This window comes from Pagrus major, chromosome 2 (assembly GCF_040436345.1).
Source record: "Pagrus major chromosome 2, Pma_NU_1.0".
Classification (NCBI taxonomy): Eukaryota; Metazoa; Chordata; class Actinopteri; order Spariformes; family Sparidae; genus Pagrus; species Pagrus major.
Genome location: NC_133216.1, coordinates 4,823,271 through 4,840,075, shown reverse-complemented (window position 1 = coordinate 4,840,075; position 16,805 = coordinate 4,823,271). Strand labels below are relative to the sequence as shown.

The 16,805-nt window shown below is 41.8% G+C and overlaps 1 protein-coding gene across 1 annotated transcript in view; it reads left to right on the top strand.

Annotated features, from left to right (window-relative positions):
- Positions 1-16,805, top strand: part of ryr1b (ryanodine receptor 1b (skeletal)) — a 70,410-nt gene that overhangs the window by 26,366 nt on the left and 27,239 nt on the right. The window contains 46 exon segments of the mRNA XM_073485278.1: positions 109-212; positions 328-411; positions 496-655; positions 857-1,004; positions 1,122-1,327; positions 1,596-1,770; positions 1,928-2,136; positions 2,224-2,570; positions 3,059-3,194; positions 3,426-3,586; positions 4,311-4,473; positions 4,601-4,687; positions 5,271-5,497; positions 5,751-6,195; positions 6,280-6,840; positions 6,999-7,199; positions 7,473-7,584; positions 7,674-7,817; positions 7,978-8,251; positions 8,512-8,629; positions 8,776-8,908; positions 9,171-9,265; positions 9,375-9,510; positions 9,595-9,778; positions 9,968-10,079; positions 10,202-10,322; positions 10,417-10,586; positions 10,748-10,968; positions 11,200-11,290; positions 11,550-11,690; positions 11,795-11,958; positions 12,385-12,463; positions 12,575-12,664; positions 12,905-13,048; positions 13,248-13,325; positions 13,430-13,505; positions 13,614-13,737; positions 13,869-13,984; positions 14,102-14,169; positions 14,348-14,469; positions 14,761-14,810; positions 15,691-15,751; positions 15,868-15,994; positions 16,102-16,210; positions 16,303-16,384; positions 16,648-16,778. Coding sequence (XP_073341379.1) covers positions 109-212; positions 328-411; positions 496-655; positions 857-1,004; positions 1,122-1,327; positions 1,596-1,770; positions 1,928-2,136; positions 2,224-2,570; positions 3,059-3,194; positions 3,426-3,586; positions 4,311-4,473; positions 4,601-4,687; positions 5,271-5,497; positions 5,751-6,195; positions 6,280-6,840; positions 6,999-7,199; positions 7,473-7,584; positions 7,674-7,817; positions 7,978-8,251; positions 8,512-8,629; positions 8,776-8,908; positions 9,171-9,265; positions 9,375-9,510; positions 9,595-9,778; positions 9,968-10,079; positions 10,202-10,322; positions 10,417-10,586; positions 10,748-10,968; positions 11,200-11,290; positions 11,550-11,690; positions 11,795-11,958; positions 12,385-12,463; positions 12,575-12,664; positions 12,905-13,048; positions 13,248-13,325; positions 13,430-13,505; positions 13,614-13,737; positions 13,869-13,984; positions 14,102-14,169; positions 14,348-14,469; positions 14,761-14,810; positions 15,691-15,751; positions 15,868-15,994; positions 16,102-16,210; positions 16,303-16,384; positions 16,648-16,778 — 7,087 coding nt within the window.

Sequence of the window (16,805 nt, the reverse complement as noted above, 5' to 3'; positions counted from 1 at the left end):
GTGAGTATGGAAAAGATACAGAAGCAACAGCACGGGAATATTGATTTGACAACCTCAGATTTAGATGATATTAATTGGTGAGTAACCTACAATTGTCTTCCTCCACAGTTCAGGGATGACAACAAGAAACTCCATCCTTGTCTGGTAGACTTCCAGAGTCTCCCTGAACCAGAGAGGAACTACAACCTGCAGATGTCTGGCGAGACTCTGAAGTGAGTTACCGAGATTCTGTAGAAGTTGCAGTTTGAGAGATGTGAAGGTCAAAGGAGGCGTTTCATGTCCTTGGATCACAATTGTTGATGCCTGTGTCCTTTCATTATCCCACAGGACTCTCCTGGCTCTGGGTTGCCACGTTGGTATGGGTGACGAGAAAGCAGAGGAGAATCTCAAGAAGATCAAGCTGCCCAAGACGTATGACAGCAAAGATATTTCTGTCTGTATAAGCTAACTCTCTACACTATCTTTATATCTGAATATAAATTTGTCTGCCTCTAGCTATGTGATGACCAATGGATACAAGCCTGCCCCCCTTGACCTCAACCATGTTAAGCTGACACCAAACCAGAACCAGCTTGTAGAAAAACTGGCAGAAAATGGGCATAATGTTTGGGCAAGGGACCGGGTAAGGCAAGGATGGACCTACAGTATTGTGCAGGTAAGCATCCTTTTTAAACCCTTAATAAATCCTTTATTTAGTTACTTTTATTCAGTAAGTCCTCCAGTCAAATCTAGTTGACCCTAAGCCATGCTGCCATTCTACTGTTTTAAAAAAAAATCATAAATAAGCTGTACAAAAAGTTTTGTATATTGTCTTCTGAAATTATATATCAATTTGTGTTCTGTTATGCTTATTCAGGACATCTTAAACAAGCGAAACCCTCGTCTGGTACCTTATAACCTGCTGGACGAGAGAACTAAGAAAACAAACCGAGACAGTGTTAACAACGCTGTCCGCACCCTCATTGGCTATGGCTACAACATTGAGCCTCCAGATCAGGAGAGCTGTAAGTCAGCTTACCTCATGATGATAATTGAATGTAGAATATCACGCAAATTCTAAATTATTTAATACCTCCAACCTTCTTAATCTTATCTGCCATCTTCTCCTTCTTTCCCTGCAGCTGGCCATGGCCTCGAGAACATTCGCGGGGACAAGGTACGAATCTTCAGGGCAGAGAAGTCGTACGTTGTCACCCAAGGGAAGTGGTACTTTGAGTTTGAGGCAGTTACCACGGGGGAGATGAGAGTGGGCTGGGCACGTCCCTGTGTCCGCTCTGACACTGAACTGGGAGCAGATGAATTCGCCTACGTCTTTAATGGCAACAAGGTCGGTCCGCATCTTTAGGTTCACCTTAGTTAAACCAGTGTCAGTCCAATTTAATAAAGCTTCGATTGGGCAAATGTTTATCACTTGCAAAGTAGGTAATAAGCTGTGTACATTTTATTCCAAAACTTTGTGAATGTAAACAGCTGAGAAATGGATCAAGGCCAGTAAATCCACTCCATCACCAGTGTTGATGTCTTTTTTTTTTTTTTTTTGAGTGTAAATTTGAAGTTGTTTTCCAAAGATAACTTATTGATTTAACCCTCTCCAGGCTCAAAGATGGCATATTGGCAATGAACCCTTCGGTCGCCAGTGGCAGTCTGGTGATGTAGTTGGTTGTATGATTGATCTGACTGAGATGAACATCATGTTCACACTCAACGGAGAAATGTTGATCAGTGACTCAGGCTCGGAGATGGCTTTCAAAGACATTGAAATTGGTGAAGGTAAGAGTTAATGTTCATTTTACCTTATTGATTGATTTGCATTAGTTGCGGTAACATAAGTGAATAACCTCTTGACTATAAAATACGAGGAGAACTTCACAGAAATTTGACAAAATATACAAAATATGTATTACATTCCTGTTTTTTTATCCCTCAGGTTTTATCCCAGTGTGTGCTCTGGGCCTGTCTCAGGTTGGAAGGATTAATCTTGGTCAGAACGTCAGCAGCCTGCGCTACTTTGCCATCTGTGGCCTGCAGGAAGGATTTGAACCTTTTGCCATCAATATGAAGCGAGACATTACCATGTGGTTCAGTAAAAGTTTGCCCCAGTTTGTGCCTGTACCACCTGAGCACAATCAAATTGAGGTAATACCGTAGTGACACTAAATGTTTAATGAAGAGAGAACTTTGAAACTAGATAATTTATTTATCTTTAAACATGTTGTATCCCAGGTGTCACGTGTGGATGGGACTGTGGACAGTGCCCCCTGTCTGAAGCTGAACCATAAGACCTTTGGCTCGCAGAACGCCAATACCGATATGCTGTTCCTCAGACTGAGCATGCCCGTCCAGTTCCACGAGACTTTCAAGATCGCACCAGGCACCACCCCTCTCACCCGTGCCCTCACCATACCCGAGGAGGAAGTGGTCGTGGTAGAGCCTGACTCAGAGTTTGAAGTTTTGAAAAAGTCTGCCAGCCGCAAGGAGCAGGAGGAGGACAAGAAGGAAGCATCTGTAGCTAAGGATATCTCTGTGGAAAATGAGAAGGACACAATGTCAGAAAAGGGAAAGAAACTAGGGTAAGTGTTGCAGTTTGTGGAGGAAAAAGCCGCTTAGATTTAAAAGTGCAGATTATTATGTAAAGAAGTCATCCACGCTCTCTGTAAAACAAAACATGGGTCAGGGAAGAGCATCCACACTAATTGAGACTCTGTGGAGTTGCTCAATTTGCTTCAGTTGTGATTACTTTTCAGCCTGCAGGGAGTGACAATTTAAAACTTGCTGTCGAATTACAAATTGTGTTTTAAACAGCATCATGTGACTCTTCCATCCAGCAACAACTAGACTCAACTTAGCAACTTATCCTCTTTTGCAACTTTGTTTTTTTTGTTGATATAAAGAAAATGTCCCAGTGTTTGTGCTACTTGCAGTTGACTGATGTTACATTCTATGGTTTTTGTTAAGTAATTCAAAAAATACCTGAATCAAATCAAATTCAGCTTAAAGATTTAAATGTCCAGTTTTAAAAAATAGACTTCAAATGTATGTTATCTTCTGTGCAAAACAGATTCTTCTCCAAGGCCAAGAAGGCTGCAATGACACCTCTCGCTCCTCCTCCTGCCCCTCCAACGGTGCCCCGTTTGGTGGAAGATGTTGTTCCTGATGACAGAGATGACCCTGAGATCATCACGAATACCACCACTGTGAGCTATTCATCCTCTGCTAATGCAAAACTTAGATGTCAAAATTATCCTTCCAGTTAGTGCAAAGTCCATGGATCAGGCTGGCATGATTTACTGAGCCTGCTCATAAGGATTTGACTGTATATCATGTTGCATCATACTACTGAAGTTATTAGAGTATCTGTTTATAATCCAGTATTACTGCTTCTAGAAATCTCACTCAGATGTCTCATTTTCTCTTTTTATTTTCAGTATTATTATTCTGTGAGGATCTTTGCTGGGCAGGAGCCCTCTGGTGTGTGGATTGGCTGGGTCACTCCTGACTACCACCAGTATGATCCAAGCTTTGACCTCACCAAAGTGCGCTGTGTCACTGTTACTGTGGGAGATGACAAAGGCAACATACATGACAGGTTAGTCTTCCACATTTCAATGGTATTTTATTCAGAAGAGCAATGCCTGTACTTTTAAATGGTAAGACTATGTATTTATTATTTATTGAATCTTGTTTTAAAAGTTATGTGACATAGGCTAGCCGTTTCATTCACACACTGGAGGGATTAAGGACAAATAGCAGTAAAATAATACCAAAATACTTGGTTCTAATTCTAACTTACAGTGTTAATGGCACCTTGATGGTAGTTGTCATGAAGATGAGAGGGTCTCTGTATCTAATTTAATCCCTTAACTAAGTAATAGTGGTAGTGAAGCAAAAAGGAACTTTATACTTTCTTTTATTTTCTGTGGTATCCCCCAAGGTTCAATACTTGGTCCCATTTGTTTCCCCATTTAAATGATTTACTAAGCTTAAAAGGTAAATAGCTATTTAAAACGGACACAAAAACTACCCTCAGGACATCAAATCCTTAATCAGAGAAAGTTAACTTAGTAAGAACCGTCTCGCTGTGTGTGTTATTTTCCATTTTCTTCCCATTTAGATAGAGATAGATAGATCGATACTTTATTTATCCCGAGGGAAATTTGGACATCCAGTTGCAGGAAATTTAGACATCTAGCAGCATTTGTTTTGTTAATTTCTCTCTGTGCTGTAAGGCACTTTGGATCAACTGTATAGTGTAACTGCAATATGAAAAAGATGAGTCATAACATTGCAGTGCATTTGCTATTTTTCTGCAGTATGAAACATAGTAACTGTTACATGGTGTGGGGAGGTGACCTAGTCAGCAATCAGCAGACCCGCTTCAGCCAGGAGGACATGGTGGTTGGCTGCTTGGTCGACTTGGCAACAGGTCTCATGACTTTTACAGCAAATGGAAAGGAGATTAACACCTTCTACCAGGTAAGAAAAGTTACACATTATAGGTTGTGTGTGTATTTGTATCAGTGTTTTTTAGACTCAACCTCAGATGAGTCTAGATGAGTTATGTAACACTGCAGAGCTGTAAAATCTGAGGTGTTCATTTCAGGTGGAGCCCAACACCAAGCTGTTCCCTGCTGTCTTTGTTCAACCCTCCAATCAGAACATGGTGCAACTGGAGCTGGGCAAACTCAAGGTCAGAGGCTACTTTTGCGCACATACTACAGTAAACATTTTTCTCTGGAAGTAATTTTGTCCTTTCTGATTGAGATTCTCCAACTACCCTGCTTTAAATATTCTTCATGCCTTCTTCCTCTCATAGCTGACTCAGATCAACATCATATCCCCAAACTCATGTTGGTGGTTGGTGGCCAGTGCATGTCAGCCAACCCTCGACCTCGGTCCTCTCTTACACAAGGGACCGTGCGTTTCTGGGATAAAAATGATTTATTAGTATTGATTTAAGATGTCAAGGGAGAGATAACTAGTCCACGGACACAAAGAGAAAAGTTAAACTAAAATATAACATTTATTTAGTAATTATTTTTATTCAGTGGAAATGTGTGTCATGTGGTTCATCAATAAAGTCTAAGAACCACACTGCTGACTGTAGTCTCTGTTGAGCAGAGACTAAACTGTGACAAATATCTCACACATCACAAGTACGTCTGGTGTATTATTCTGGTATCAGCACCTTTAAATGTCTTCTTGTTGTCTTGTTTTTTATCCCTTTTGTTATTTTCTTTACCTCTTCTCCTTTTGCTCTTTCTCCCCCTCAGAACATCATGCCCATCTCGGCAGCCATGTTCCGCAGTGAGCGCATGAACCCAGTCCCTCAGTGCCCTCCCAGGCTGGATGTACAGATGCTGACCCCAGTTATCTGGAGTCGTATGCCCAATCACTTCCTCAACCCGGAGGTGGGAAAAGTGAGTGAGCGGTTGGGCTGGATGCTGGAGTGTACTGAACCTCTCACCATGATGGCTCTGCACATCCCAGAGGAGAACAGGTCAGAGGCAGTAGCCGCAGCAGGCAGACTGCAAGTTACCAGCATTTCCTATAGTGCAGTGCAAGTGATTTAGTTTGGTGAAAAATTTGCACGCTAGCAGCAGAAACTATAATACGATTAAAATTAGGAATTTGCTTTGCAAAATGTGGGAAGATCCATCACTACAACATAATGCATTTTTTCATGATTATGATAATTGGTCACCTGTGTTAGCTGATCAATTTTGATCTTTGAGTCTCTTTTTGTTTCCCAGGTGTATTGATGTCTTGGAGCTGTCGGAGCGCCTGGATCTGATGAAATTCCACTACCACACACTCATGCTCTACTGTGCTGTGTGTGCACTTGGCAATAACCGTGTGGCTCATGCCCTGTGCAGCCATGTGGATGAATCCCAGCTTTTCTACGCCATCGAGAACACCTACCTTCCTGGACCTCTCCGCAGCGGCTACTACGACCTGCTCATCAGCATTCACCTGGAATCTGCCAAACGGGCACGTCTGGGCACCAACAGGGAGTTTATCGTCCCCATGACCGAGGAGACTCTTAGCATCCATCTCTATCCAGATGAAATCAAGGCACATTCTCTCCCCGGTGTTGGCCTCACCACCTGCTTACGGCCCAAGCTGCATTTCTCATCCATCAACTTTGTCGGCACAGACCCTGACTTATACACCCTTAGTCCTGTTTTCCCCCTGCAGGTAAGAGACAAGAGACAAGTTGAATTGGAAAACAATTATGAAATTTTAGTATCCTTTTGCTTATTTTTCAATTTCTCTCCTCAGGAGCTGAAGACCAGGGCAATAAGCATGTTAACAGAGGCTGTGCTGGATGGTAGCCAGGCTATGCGGGATCCAGTAGGAGGCAGTGTGGAGTTCCACTTTGTTCCAATCCTGAAACTCATCAGTACGCTGCTTATTCTTGGCATTTTTAATGATGAGGACTCCAAGCACATCCTCAAGATGATAGATCCAAATGTTTTCAGCGGAAAGGATGAAGAGGAAGAGAAAGAGAAAGCTGAGGAGGGTGGAGCTGCTGAAGGAGAAAGTGAAGAAGCAAAGGAGGAAGAGGAGTCCGAGCTTGAGGATGAAGGGGTCGGTGACGAGGAGGAGGAGGAGCTGAAAAATCTAGAAAAAGAGGAGAAGGAGGAAGAAGCTGAGCCTAAGGAGGAAGGAGAAGAGGAGGAAAAGCAGGAAGAGGGAGAGACCAAAGGAGGAAAAGTGGATGGAGAGAAGGCAGAGGAGGAGAAGGAGGCAGAGGCAGTGGAGGCAGAAGTGAAAGATGAGGAGGAGGGTCCGGAAGAGGGATTACTGCAGATGAAGCTACCAGAGTCTGTCAAACTGCAGGTGAGTTATTGTCAGCTGCTCATGCTGTAGATGAAGGCATCTGCACAGTATTCATATACTTATATACTTATATACTGTATCTGTTTCATTTTTTTTCTTTTTTTTTTAACAAATAATACATCTTAAACTCTCAATCCAATCTTATCTACTTCTCTCAGATGTGCACACTTCTGCAGTACTTCTGTGACTGCGAGCTGCGACACAGAGTTGAAGCCATTGTGGCCTATTCAGACCAGTTTGTCCACAATATTCAGAGCAACCAACGTGTCCGTTACAACCTGTTAATGAGAGCCTTCACCATGTCAGCTGCCGAGACTGCACGAAGGACACGCGAGTTCCGTTCACCACCACAGGACCAGGTACTGATTATTAATGGTTTCGATTAAAATTGGATTTTGATAATATTCCTCCGACGAGTCATTACTTCTGAATGTGTGAACTGAAACTTAGAGGCAAAGCAACAGATGTTATGTCATATGTAACATGGAGAACACAAGAACAGCAAAGGAACACACATTGTATTGCGAAAAAAAACCCCTAAGAATCCCAGGAAATTAACGAGAAGAAAACGAGAAGAAGCAGAGCCGACAAAATATGTTAACTGGGCTGTCATTACTGTGTTCTTCTTAAAGGTTCTTTTACTGACCAACTTCAAGCAATGTCCAGAGGATGAGGACTGTCCAGTGCCTGAGGAGGTGCGGGACACTCTAGCAGAGTTCCACAATGACCTCCTGCTTCACTGTGGTGAGAAGATTTTGGTTACTCTGCAGGTGTGAATTACTTTTTATGTTAAGTATTTTGGGGTCTTAATGCTCAACTCACATTTCACATAGGTATACATATTGAGGAAGAGGCAGAGGAGGAAGAGGTGGACACCTCACTGAGGGGCAGACTCATCAGTTTGGTAGACAAGGTCAAGAACTTGCGCAAGAAGGAGGAGGAGGAGAAGCCAGAGGTTGAGGAGGAACCAAAACCAAGTAAGAGTTACAGCCAAGTCACTCCTTAAATATTTGAAGCACTTGGTTGATGACTGTCCACTTCAGTCCAAAAGTAGTGAAATCAGCCTTTATAAATCCAATCTAACACATGATATTATACAGCAGTCATACTGTACCTCTCTGTATCTGCTTCAACAAGGCACCCTTCAGGAACTGATCTCCCACACCATGATCCACTGGGCCCAGGAGTCGTTCATTCAGAACCCTGAGCTGGTGCGTCTCATGTTCAGCCTGCTCCACAGGCAGTATGACAACCTCGGCGAGCTGATCAGAGCACTTCCGAAAGCCTACGCCATCAATGCCGTGTCTGTTCAGGACACCATGGACCTACTTGAGTGTTTGGGACAGATACGTTCACTGCTTATTGTTCAGATGGGCCCAGAAGAGGAGCGGCTCATGATCCAGAGCATTGGGTCAGTGTGGGGTGATGATATATGCTTAATATGCATCTGTAGTGGTGACAAAGGTGGAACATGTGATATTGATTTAAATATTTTGATATTGTATTTCATATTTTTAATTAGTAATCTATTTTTGTTAAATGGTTCAGGCTCTGTGGGTTTTCCTCCTGCCCTAAAATCTCTAATTAATATCCAATGTGTCGTAAGAACTTCAAATTAAGTGAGTAAAGAAATATGAATTTGACTTGTGTTTGTTATGTATTACTTTTTAGGAACATCATGAACAACAAGGTGTTCTACCAACACCCCAATCTGATGAGAGCTCTTGGTATGCATGAGACTGTCATGGAGGTGATGGTCAATGTGTTGGGCGGAGGAGGAGACTCAAAGGTAACTGTGATTGTTGTTTTCTATTTTATTCAGTCTAACCTGTCTAATTAAGGGGCTTTGTGGAGACTTAACTTCATTGTTGGGGTGTGCACCACACAGTGCAGCCCACAGTAGACAGAACTTATCTTTTTACTTTTTCTCTTCAGGAGATTCGATTCCCCCAGATGGTGACCAACTGCTGTCGTTTCCTGTGTTACTTCTGTCGCATCAGCCGACAGAACCAGCGCTCCATGTTTGACCATCTGAGCTACCTGCTACAGAACAGTGGCATCGGCTTGGGTCAGTATCAGCCACCTCTTTGCTGTACTGTAAATAGGACAACTTTTCCAGTTCCTATTTAAAAAAGTTGATATAAAGATCAGACTCTAAACTGTCCCTGTCATCAGATATTGCCTGTAAACTTTTGTGAAAATATTGATTTATGGCACCACAAAAAGTAGCTTCCTTAAACCTATTTCTTTTGAAAAATATAGAATGATGAGGCTGTATATTAGGCAGTGATGAAACATATAGACTCACTGTGTTTATTTTAAATTTGCAGGCATGCGTGGGTCCACTCCTCTGGATGTGGCTGCGGCTTCTTGCATTGACAACAATGAGCTGGCCTTGGCTCTGCAAGAGCAGGACCTGGAAATGGTTTGCGAAAATTAAAAAAAAATTACAGGAAAGGACCACACATGAAAGGGTACATTGGACTTGTTATCTTATAACCTTCTTGGTGTCCTTCACATGCGCGGTGATATAGGTGGTGACATACTTGGCAGGCTGTGGGCTGCAGATGTGTCCAATGCTCCTTTCTAAGGGCTACCCTGACATCGGCTGGAACCCCTGTGGAGGAGAGAGATACCTGGATTTCCTTCGCTTTGCTGTCTTTGTTAATGGTCAGCACCCTCATATAATGATTACATTTGTAGTTTAGAGTTTTGAGTAACTGTCACTAACATTTGCACACCTGCTCCTCACAGGAGAGAGCGTGGAGGAGAATGCCAACGTTGTGGTGCGTCTGCTCATCCGTCGGCCAGAGTGCTTCGGCCCAGCCCTGAGAGGAGAGGGTGGGAATGGTCTGCTGGCTGCCATGGAGGATGCCATCAAGATCTCAGAGGATCCAGCAAGGGATGGACCCACTGTCAAAAAAGACAGACGCTTCATGTAAGTGGTAGCACAGCAGGAATGATACTTGATGCATGCAGGCTTATTGACCTTTCAGTTTGTATCTACAAATAACAATCTGGACACACTAAGTAATGGCCATTGTTGTGTATTGTCTAGTTTCTTTTAAAGCTATGCTCAGACAGGCACAAACAGTTGTGGAAAGAAAGACTTTTTCTTGATTGGCAGGTTTGGTGGTGAGGAACAGCATGAGGAGAACCGTGTACATCTGGGAAATGCCATCATGTCATTCTACTCTGCCCTCATCGATCTGCTTGGTCGCTGCGCCCCTGAGATGCATGTGAGTGGGACAGATTTTCACACCATTAATTTCTCACAAACCTCCAGGCGAATTGGCTCAGTATGTGGTTGAAGAGCAGTGATTAGTCTCTCACAATATTTCTTAACTGTCCTTATCTACAGCTGATTCAAGCAGGCAAGGGTGAGGCTCTGAGAATCAGAGCCATCCTCAGGTCTCTGGTGCCCATAGAGGACCTGGTAGGGGTCATCAGCTTGCCTGTGCAGATTCCTGCCTATGGCAAAGGTTAGATTATATGGACACACTTTGTAAATATGCAATATTTGGGAATATTTTAGCATTTTCCTGCACATATAATATTTTCCTTTCTAAACCACAGATGGTCAGATTATTGAGCCTAAGATGTCAGCCAGTTTTGTGCCAGACCACAAGGCATCCATGGTGCTGTTCCTTGATAGAGTGTATGGCATTGACAACCAGGACTTCTTGCTTCATGTGCTGGAGGTTGGCTTCTTGCCTGACATGAGAGCTGCAGCCTCTCTGGACACGGTGAGTAAGAAAAGACACAGACGAGAAATCAAACGGCAAGAGAAATATTTTCTTCTGTCTACTCCAGAAATGTCTATGTTGATGTGACTTACTAGCTATCTGTGTATCTGAGTATTATACTAAATGCAAATAGCTTTTCTGTCTCCCTCTTCCCATTAAAGGTGGCTTTCAGTACAACTGAAATGGCCTTGGCACTGAACCGCTACCTCTGTTCGGCTGTTCTGCCTCTGCTCACCAAGTGTGCCCCACTTTATGCTGGGACGGACCACCGGGCCATCATGATTGACTCCATGCTTCACACCATCTATCGTTTGTCCCGTGGCCGAGCCCTTACCAAGGCTCAGAGGGACGTCATTGAAGAGTGCCTCATGTCGCTCTGCAAGTCAGTTTTCATCCCAGTTTCTCTATTTAGAGAAAAATGTATGATAGTTGGGCATCTGAATGATAATAATAGTAAATACATTTTAAATGTTATTAATTAAACCTTTATTTATCCTTGAAGTCTCTTGATATCTGACTAAATGGAAAAAATAGTTAACATGAGAAATACATAAAGGAATATCACATTTTGAACATTTACATTCCTAATGAAGCATTTTGATGACATTTACAGGTACCTTCGACCCTCAATGCTGCAGCATCTACTTAGACGGCTGGTATTTGATGTGCCCATCCTCAACGAATATGCAAAGATGCCTCTTAAGGTTTTTATTGCATTTTTTTTTATATTGACTAGAGGAGAATTTAATAAATAAATTCAAAGATATCATATATACACACAGTCTACCCAATCTGTGTTTAAAGTTCAGTTCAAGCACTGATTGGAAAGATTGTGAGCGAACACATATATTACATTACTGCAGTTGTTGCCAACAGTTGTTACTCATAGATATTAACTATTTAATTGCTTCTTGTGACTAACATAAATTAAAAATATCCCCAATTGTGATTCAATTGTTTCAGCTGTTGACTAATCACTATGAACGCTGTTGGAAGTACTACTGCTTGCCTAACGGATGGGCTAACTTTGGGGTGACCTCAGAGGAGGAGCTACATCTTTCTCGTAAACTCTTTTGGGGAATCTTTGAATCTTTGGCACACAAGGTAAGAGAGGAATCTCCTGGTGTCCCTCCACGCTTGTTATTCTGTACAATTACACAGGGTTGCAACTTATGTCATTGACTTCTCTGATGTCATCCTAACTTTAGAAATTTGATGCAGAGCTCTTCAAGATCGCCATGCCCTGCCTCTGTGCTATAGCAGGAGCCATCCCGCCTGACTATGTGGATGCCAGCTACTCCTCTAACACTGAGAAAAAGGCCTCTGTGGACGCTGAAGGCAACTTTGATCCTAAACCAGTCGAGACCACCAAGTGAGCAGGAAAATACAAGGCATTACAAAAATAGTTCACAGTGGTCTACAGAAAAAAATTTAAAAGCACATTATGATATAATATGATATAGTTTAAATACATTTTGTATGCCTTTTAATGCAAAATTATGCTTTAAACATAACAATGCCAAACATTAACAGATACATTTAATTTGCAACTATGTTGCTATAGCCTTGTTAATGCCCTTTGAAGGGTCTTTGTATAATGAGCAACGTCAGCATCTCATTTTCAGTGAAAAAAGCAGCAACTGCAAAGACGTGACATGCGCTGCGACATATGACCTAACAGAGAATTACAGTGAGATTTAGCTAGGGTTATTAAAAGCTAATAAAGTAATTCCTTTAGGTAAAAGTGAATGGTTTTTATATCCTATGCAGTTTGAAATGTGAGTCGATCTATTCACAGCACAATCATCCCAGAGAGGCTGGATGCTTTCATCAACAAATATGCAGAGCATACTCATGATAAATGGGCCTTTGAAAAGGTCAGTTATGTCAAATGTAAATCAGCATATATATATTAAGTCCTGATTTGTTTTTTTGAAATTGTTAGTACGTTATAATGATTATGTCAATGGTTCATGCTATTTTTTTAGATTCAGAACAACTGGACCTATGGAGAGGTGTTGGATGAGAATGCGAAGACTCACCCAATGCTCCGGCCATACAAAACATTCTCTGAAAAGGTAATGACCCGTGACCTTCTGTATAGTCAGAATCCTGATAATCTGCACACAGGTACAAAACTGAAACTAAGCTTATTTATTAGCCAAAATGTAAAACTAATATTCCTGAGCCAGGAACGTTTAATCCCTCATTCCATGTTTTTAGATCTTCACATACATTCTAAATGCAGTTATTTGTATTTGTTTATTGTTAATAGGCACCCAGTTAATTTTTAAATCTTCTTCTTCTCTGTTTTTCAGGACAAGGAGATTTATCGTTGGCCAATCAAAGAATCCATCAAAGCCATGCTGGCCTGGGAGTGGACCTTGGATAAAGCCAGGGATGGGGAGGGAGAGGTTGAGAAGAAGGCCACTACCACACGCAAGATCTCCCAAACTGCTCAGGTACAAGAGAGAGGAGGAAATAAACACTCAGAATTCTGTTTTTGTGTAGCTATAACACCTGAGTGTTTTTCTCTGGAGATCAATAAATGCTTGTCTCATCTCATCTCATCTCATCTCATCTCATCTCATCTCATCTCATCTCATCTCATCTCATCTCATCTCATCTCATCTCATCTCATCTCATCTTCTTTGTCTTCAGGCCACTTATGATCCCAGTCACGGCTACAACCCTCAGCCAGTAGACATCGCAGGAATGGCCTTGTCGCGAGAGCTGCAGGTATGTATCTTTCTGTCAGTCTTTGCAAGAATAGGTCTCATATTTTGGTTAGATGTTTGTCAGGAGCCTGATTATTTAATTAATTTTCCCCCCTCTCCATGCAGTCTATGGCTGAGCAGCTGGCTGAAAACTATCACAACACGTGGGGCAGGAAAAAGAAGTTGGAGCTACAGGGCAAAGGTAAGAGCAGCTCTGTTTTACACATCCTCAGCTGAGAATTTTGTTTCTAGCGGTGGCTAGTTTGCAGTCTGTTAAGTCAAAAAACGACTTAATTATTGCTTCTTTTAGGCGGTGGCACCCATCCTCTGCTTGTGCCTTATGACACCCTGACGGCTAAGGAGAAGGCCAGGGACAGGGAGAAGGCCCAGGACCTCCTCAAGTTCCTCCAGCTCAATGGATATGCTGTGACGAGGTAAACAGGGTATTCTGATCATTTTGCTGAGTTACTAAAATGATGAAATGATGAAATTGCTGATGGTTCTCCATATGTTTCTCTGTTTCTTTATTTTTAACTCTCTCTTCCCTCATACCCTTCTTCCTCAGGGGACTGAAGGATATGGAGCAGGACATTTCCTCTATTGAGAAGCGTTTTGCCTACGGCTTTCTCCAGAAGCTTCTTAAATGGATGGACATCGCACAGGAGTTCATCGCTCATCTTGGTACTGTGGCTTTAGAGACAAAGGCCTCTCATGGGAGCAGCAATTTACTGTGTATTGTTTACTTCAACTTGCACGTTTGACTGAGAGCTTACTTACTTTTATCTCTGTTTTTAACAGAGGCTGTGGTTAGCAGTGGTAGGGTGGAAAAGTCGCCACATGAACAAGAGATCAAATTCTTTGCCAAGGTGAGCTGCTTGATGCATTATTGTGTTCTTCTTTTGCTTGTCTGCCTCTACAAGGAAGTCATGAGTAGTAACAGATCCATGCCACCCTGCTGCAATTAATGAACACTGAGAGATGGTCTGATAGTGTGTTTCTTATTTCTTGAATGAATATTTCATCCTGGGTTGTTTTTTTTTATAGATCCTCTTGCCACTGGTAAATCAGTACTTCAAGAACCACTGCCTTTACTTCCTCTCTACTCCTGCTAAAGTCTTGGGGAGTGGAGGACATTCGTCCAATAAGGAGAAGGAAATGATTGCAAGGTATGTGCAGTAAAAATGTAGAAAGGGTTATTTAAAAGACTGGTTTGTTCTCTGAAATATGTGACTTGAACTCTTACCATTTATCTTTCCTTTAGTACAGTACTTTCATGGGACAGTGTCTGTCCTCTACCTCTTCCATCTCCCTTCATCTCTCTCCTATTGAGTGATGTCCCTTATTTCCTTGACCTCCCTTTTGCTTTCTGTGTCACTCCAAATATCTTTCCTGCCCTGTTTCCCCTTACCGTCCTCTACCCTTCTCCCTCCTTTTCCTCTTTTCTCCTCCTACCTCAGTATCTTCTGTAAGTTGGCTGCTTTGGTGAGGCACAGAGTATCTCTTTTTGGTAAGGAATCTGCATGGTGGTGTTATGCCCTGTCACCATCCCTGTCCCTTTGTATCTGTTTTCCTGTCTAATTTCTCTTTATTCCTCTACCTTCCCATTTGTGCAATATATACTAATCAACATTGTATCACAGATTCACATTTAGTCTGTTGTCTTACGCTCTCATTCCCTCCTTACTGGATCTCTTCATCTAATGCTTCTCTCTCTTTAGCTCACCTACTGCTTGGCTTTGATGTTTTCTGTAACCTGGGGTTAGATGCGTACAACTCTGTATAGATTCATGACTAAAAGTCCGTGTATGCACAAAGACAGAAATATGCATATTCATTATTTTCTTTAGATTTAGAAAGTTGCACATACGCCTGGTTCTGTTTTATAAATCTCACACTTCTCACATCATTCAGACACAAGTTTTAGAAGTTTAGAAATGGTCGTTAAATGCTTTGATTTGACATTTGACAGAAGATGTAAAGACTGCATAAATACAATCTCAATCAGTGAAATGAGCAGTTAATTTAAACAATGTTTTACTTTTGTGTTACATCATCTTATATTTAATCTCTGCTTCATCATATCGCCTGTAGCTATCTCTTGAAAACTGTATTCACCCCTTGTAAGAAGTATGTGCAAGGTGTGCACATTCTCACCACACCTTCTTTTAAAAAAAATAAAAATGCCAGTTTATGTCGGAAAGGCATATGCATGGTTTTTATAACATGCTGCACCACAACTGTATGCCCTGTTTTCTGTTTTTGATGTGGAGCTTTTAAGATTATATCTGGCCTCTACAATAAATTGAAAGTGTGTGTGTTGAAAGTAATAGAAGTGGATTTTATAGTAGGAAAGCTCTGACAACACATCTTTGCTGTGCTGTTTTCAGGAACAGATGCAGGTGCAGTGGTAAACTGTCTGCACATCCTCTCACGATCACTGGATGCCAGGTAACTCACTGTCTATTGGCAGGATGAAAATAGAAACAAACCACAAACCACTTTTTTTTCTTGCTTTCTTTCTTTTTTTTTTTTTTTTACACATTTTTTTTGTCCTTCTTTTTAAGGACTGTTATGAAATCAGGCCCTGAGATCGTGAAGGCGATCCTGCGTCAGTTCTTTGAGAGTGCTGCGGATGACATTGAGAAAATGGTTGAAAATCTAAAACTTGGCAAAGTGTCCAGTCGAAACCAGGTCAGGCACAGCACCATACTGTGTTTTTTTGTTAGTTTTTTTTACATTGCTGTACATTTTTCTTATGAACTGATGTCCATATTTGTGTATGTATTTTGTTCCTATAGGTAAAAGGTGTGTCCCAAAACATCAACTACACCACCATTGCCCTGCTACCAGTCCTCACTACACTGTTTGACCACATTGCCCAGCACCAGTTTGGAGATGACGTCATGAGTGAGTGAAGGGCTTCTCTCCATTGAATGAATGGTTCATTGTTTGTCCCTAACTGACTAAAAGTGCAATGCATCTCTTCTCTTTATCTTCAGTGGATGACTTGCAAATATCCTGCTATCGTTTAATGTGCAGCATCTACTCTCTGGGCACTGTGAAGACTCCACATGCAGAGCAGTAAGTAGAGTCTGCTTATGTCTATGAAAATCTAAAAATATGTAAGCAAGTTTCCTTGGACGATTTGCATTTATGTGGAATTTGATTATTAAGTCAAGTTGATTTATTTACATAGCTATACAAAATGACAGGAACACTGCATAAACTGCCTCTAGCAGGAACAAATTGTAATGTCTGCTTCAAAAGATTGATTTGTACAATGATTTTACTTGTTTTTATGCAGACACTTCATGAGGATTTTGTGGTATTTTTCTCCTCTGCAGACAGCGACCAGCTCTTGGCGAGTGCTTGGCCCACTTAGCAGCTGCTATGCCAGTGGCTTTCCTTGAGCCAGTACTGAATGAGTTCAACACGTTTTCTGTTTACACCACCAAGACTCCCAGAGAGAGATCCAGTGGGTTTTGCATTCTGCCTTGTTTTT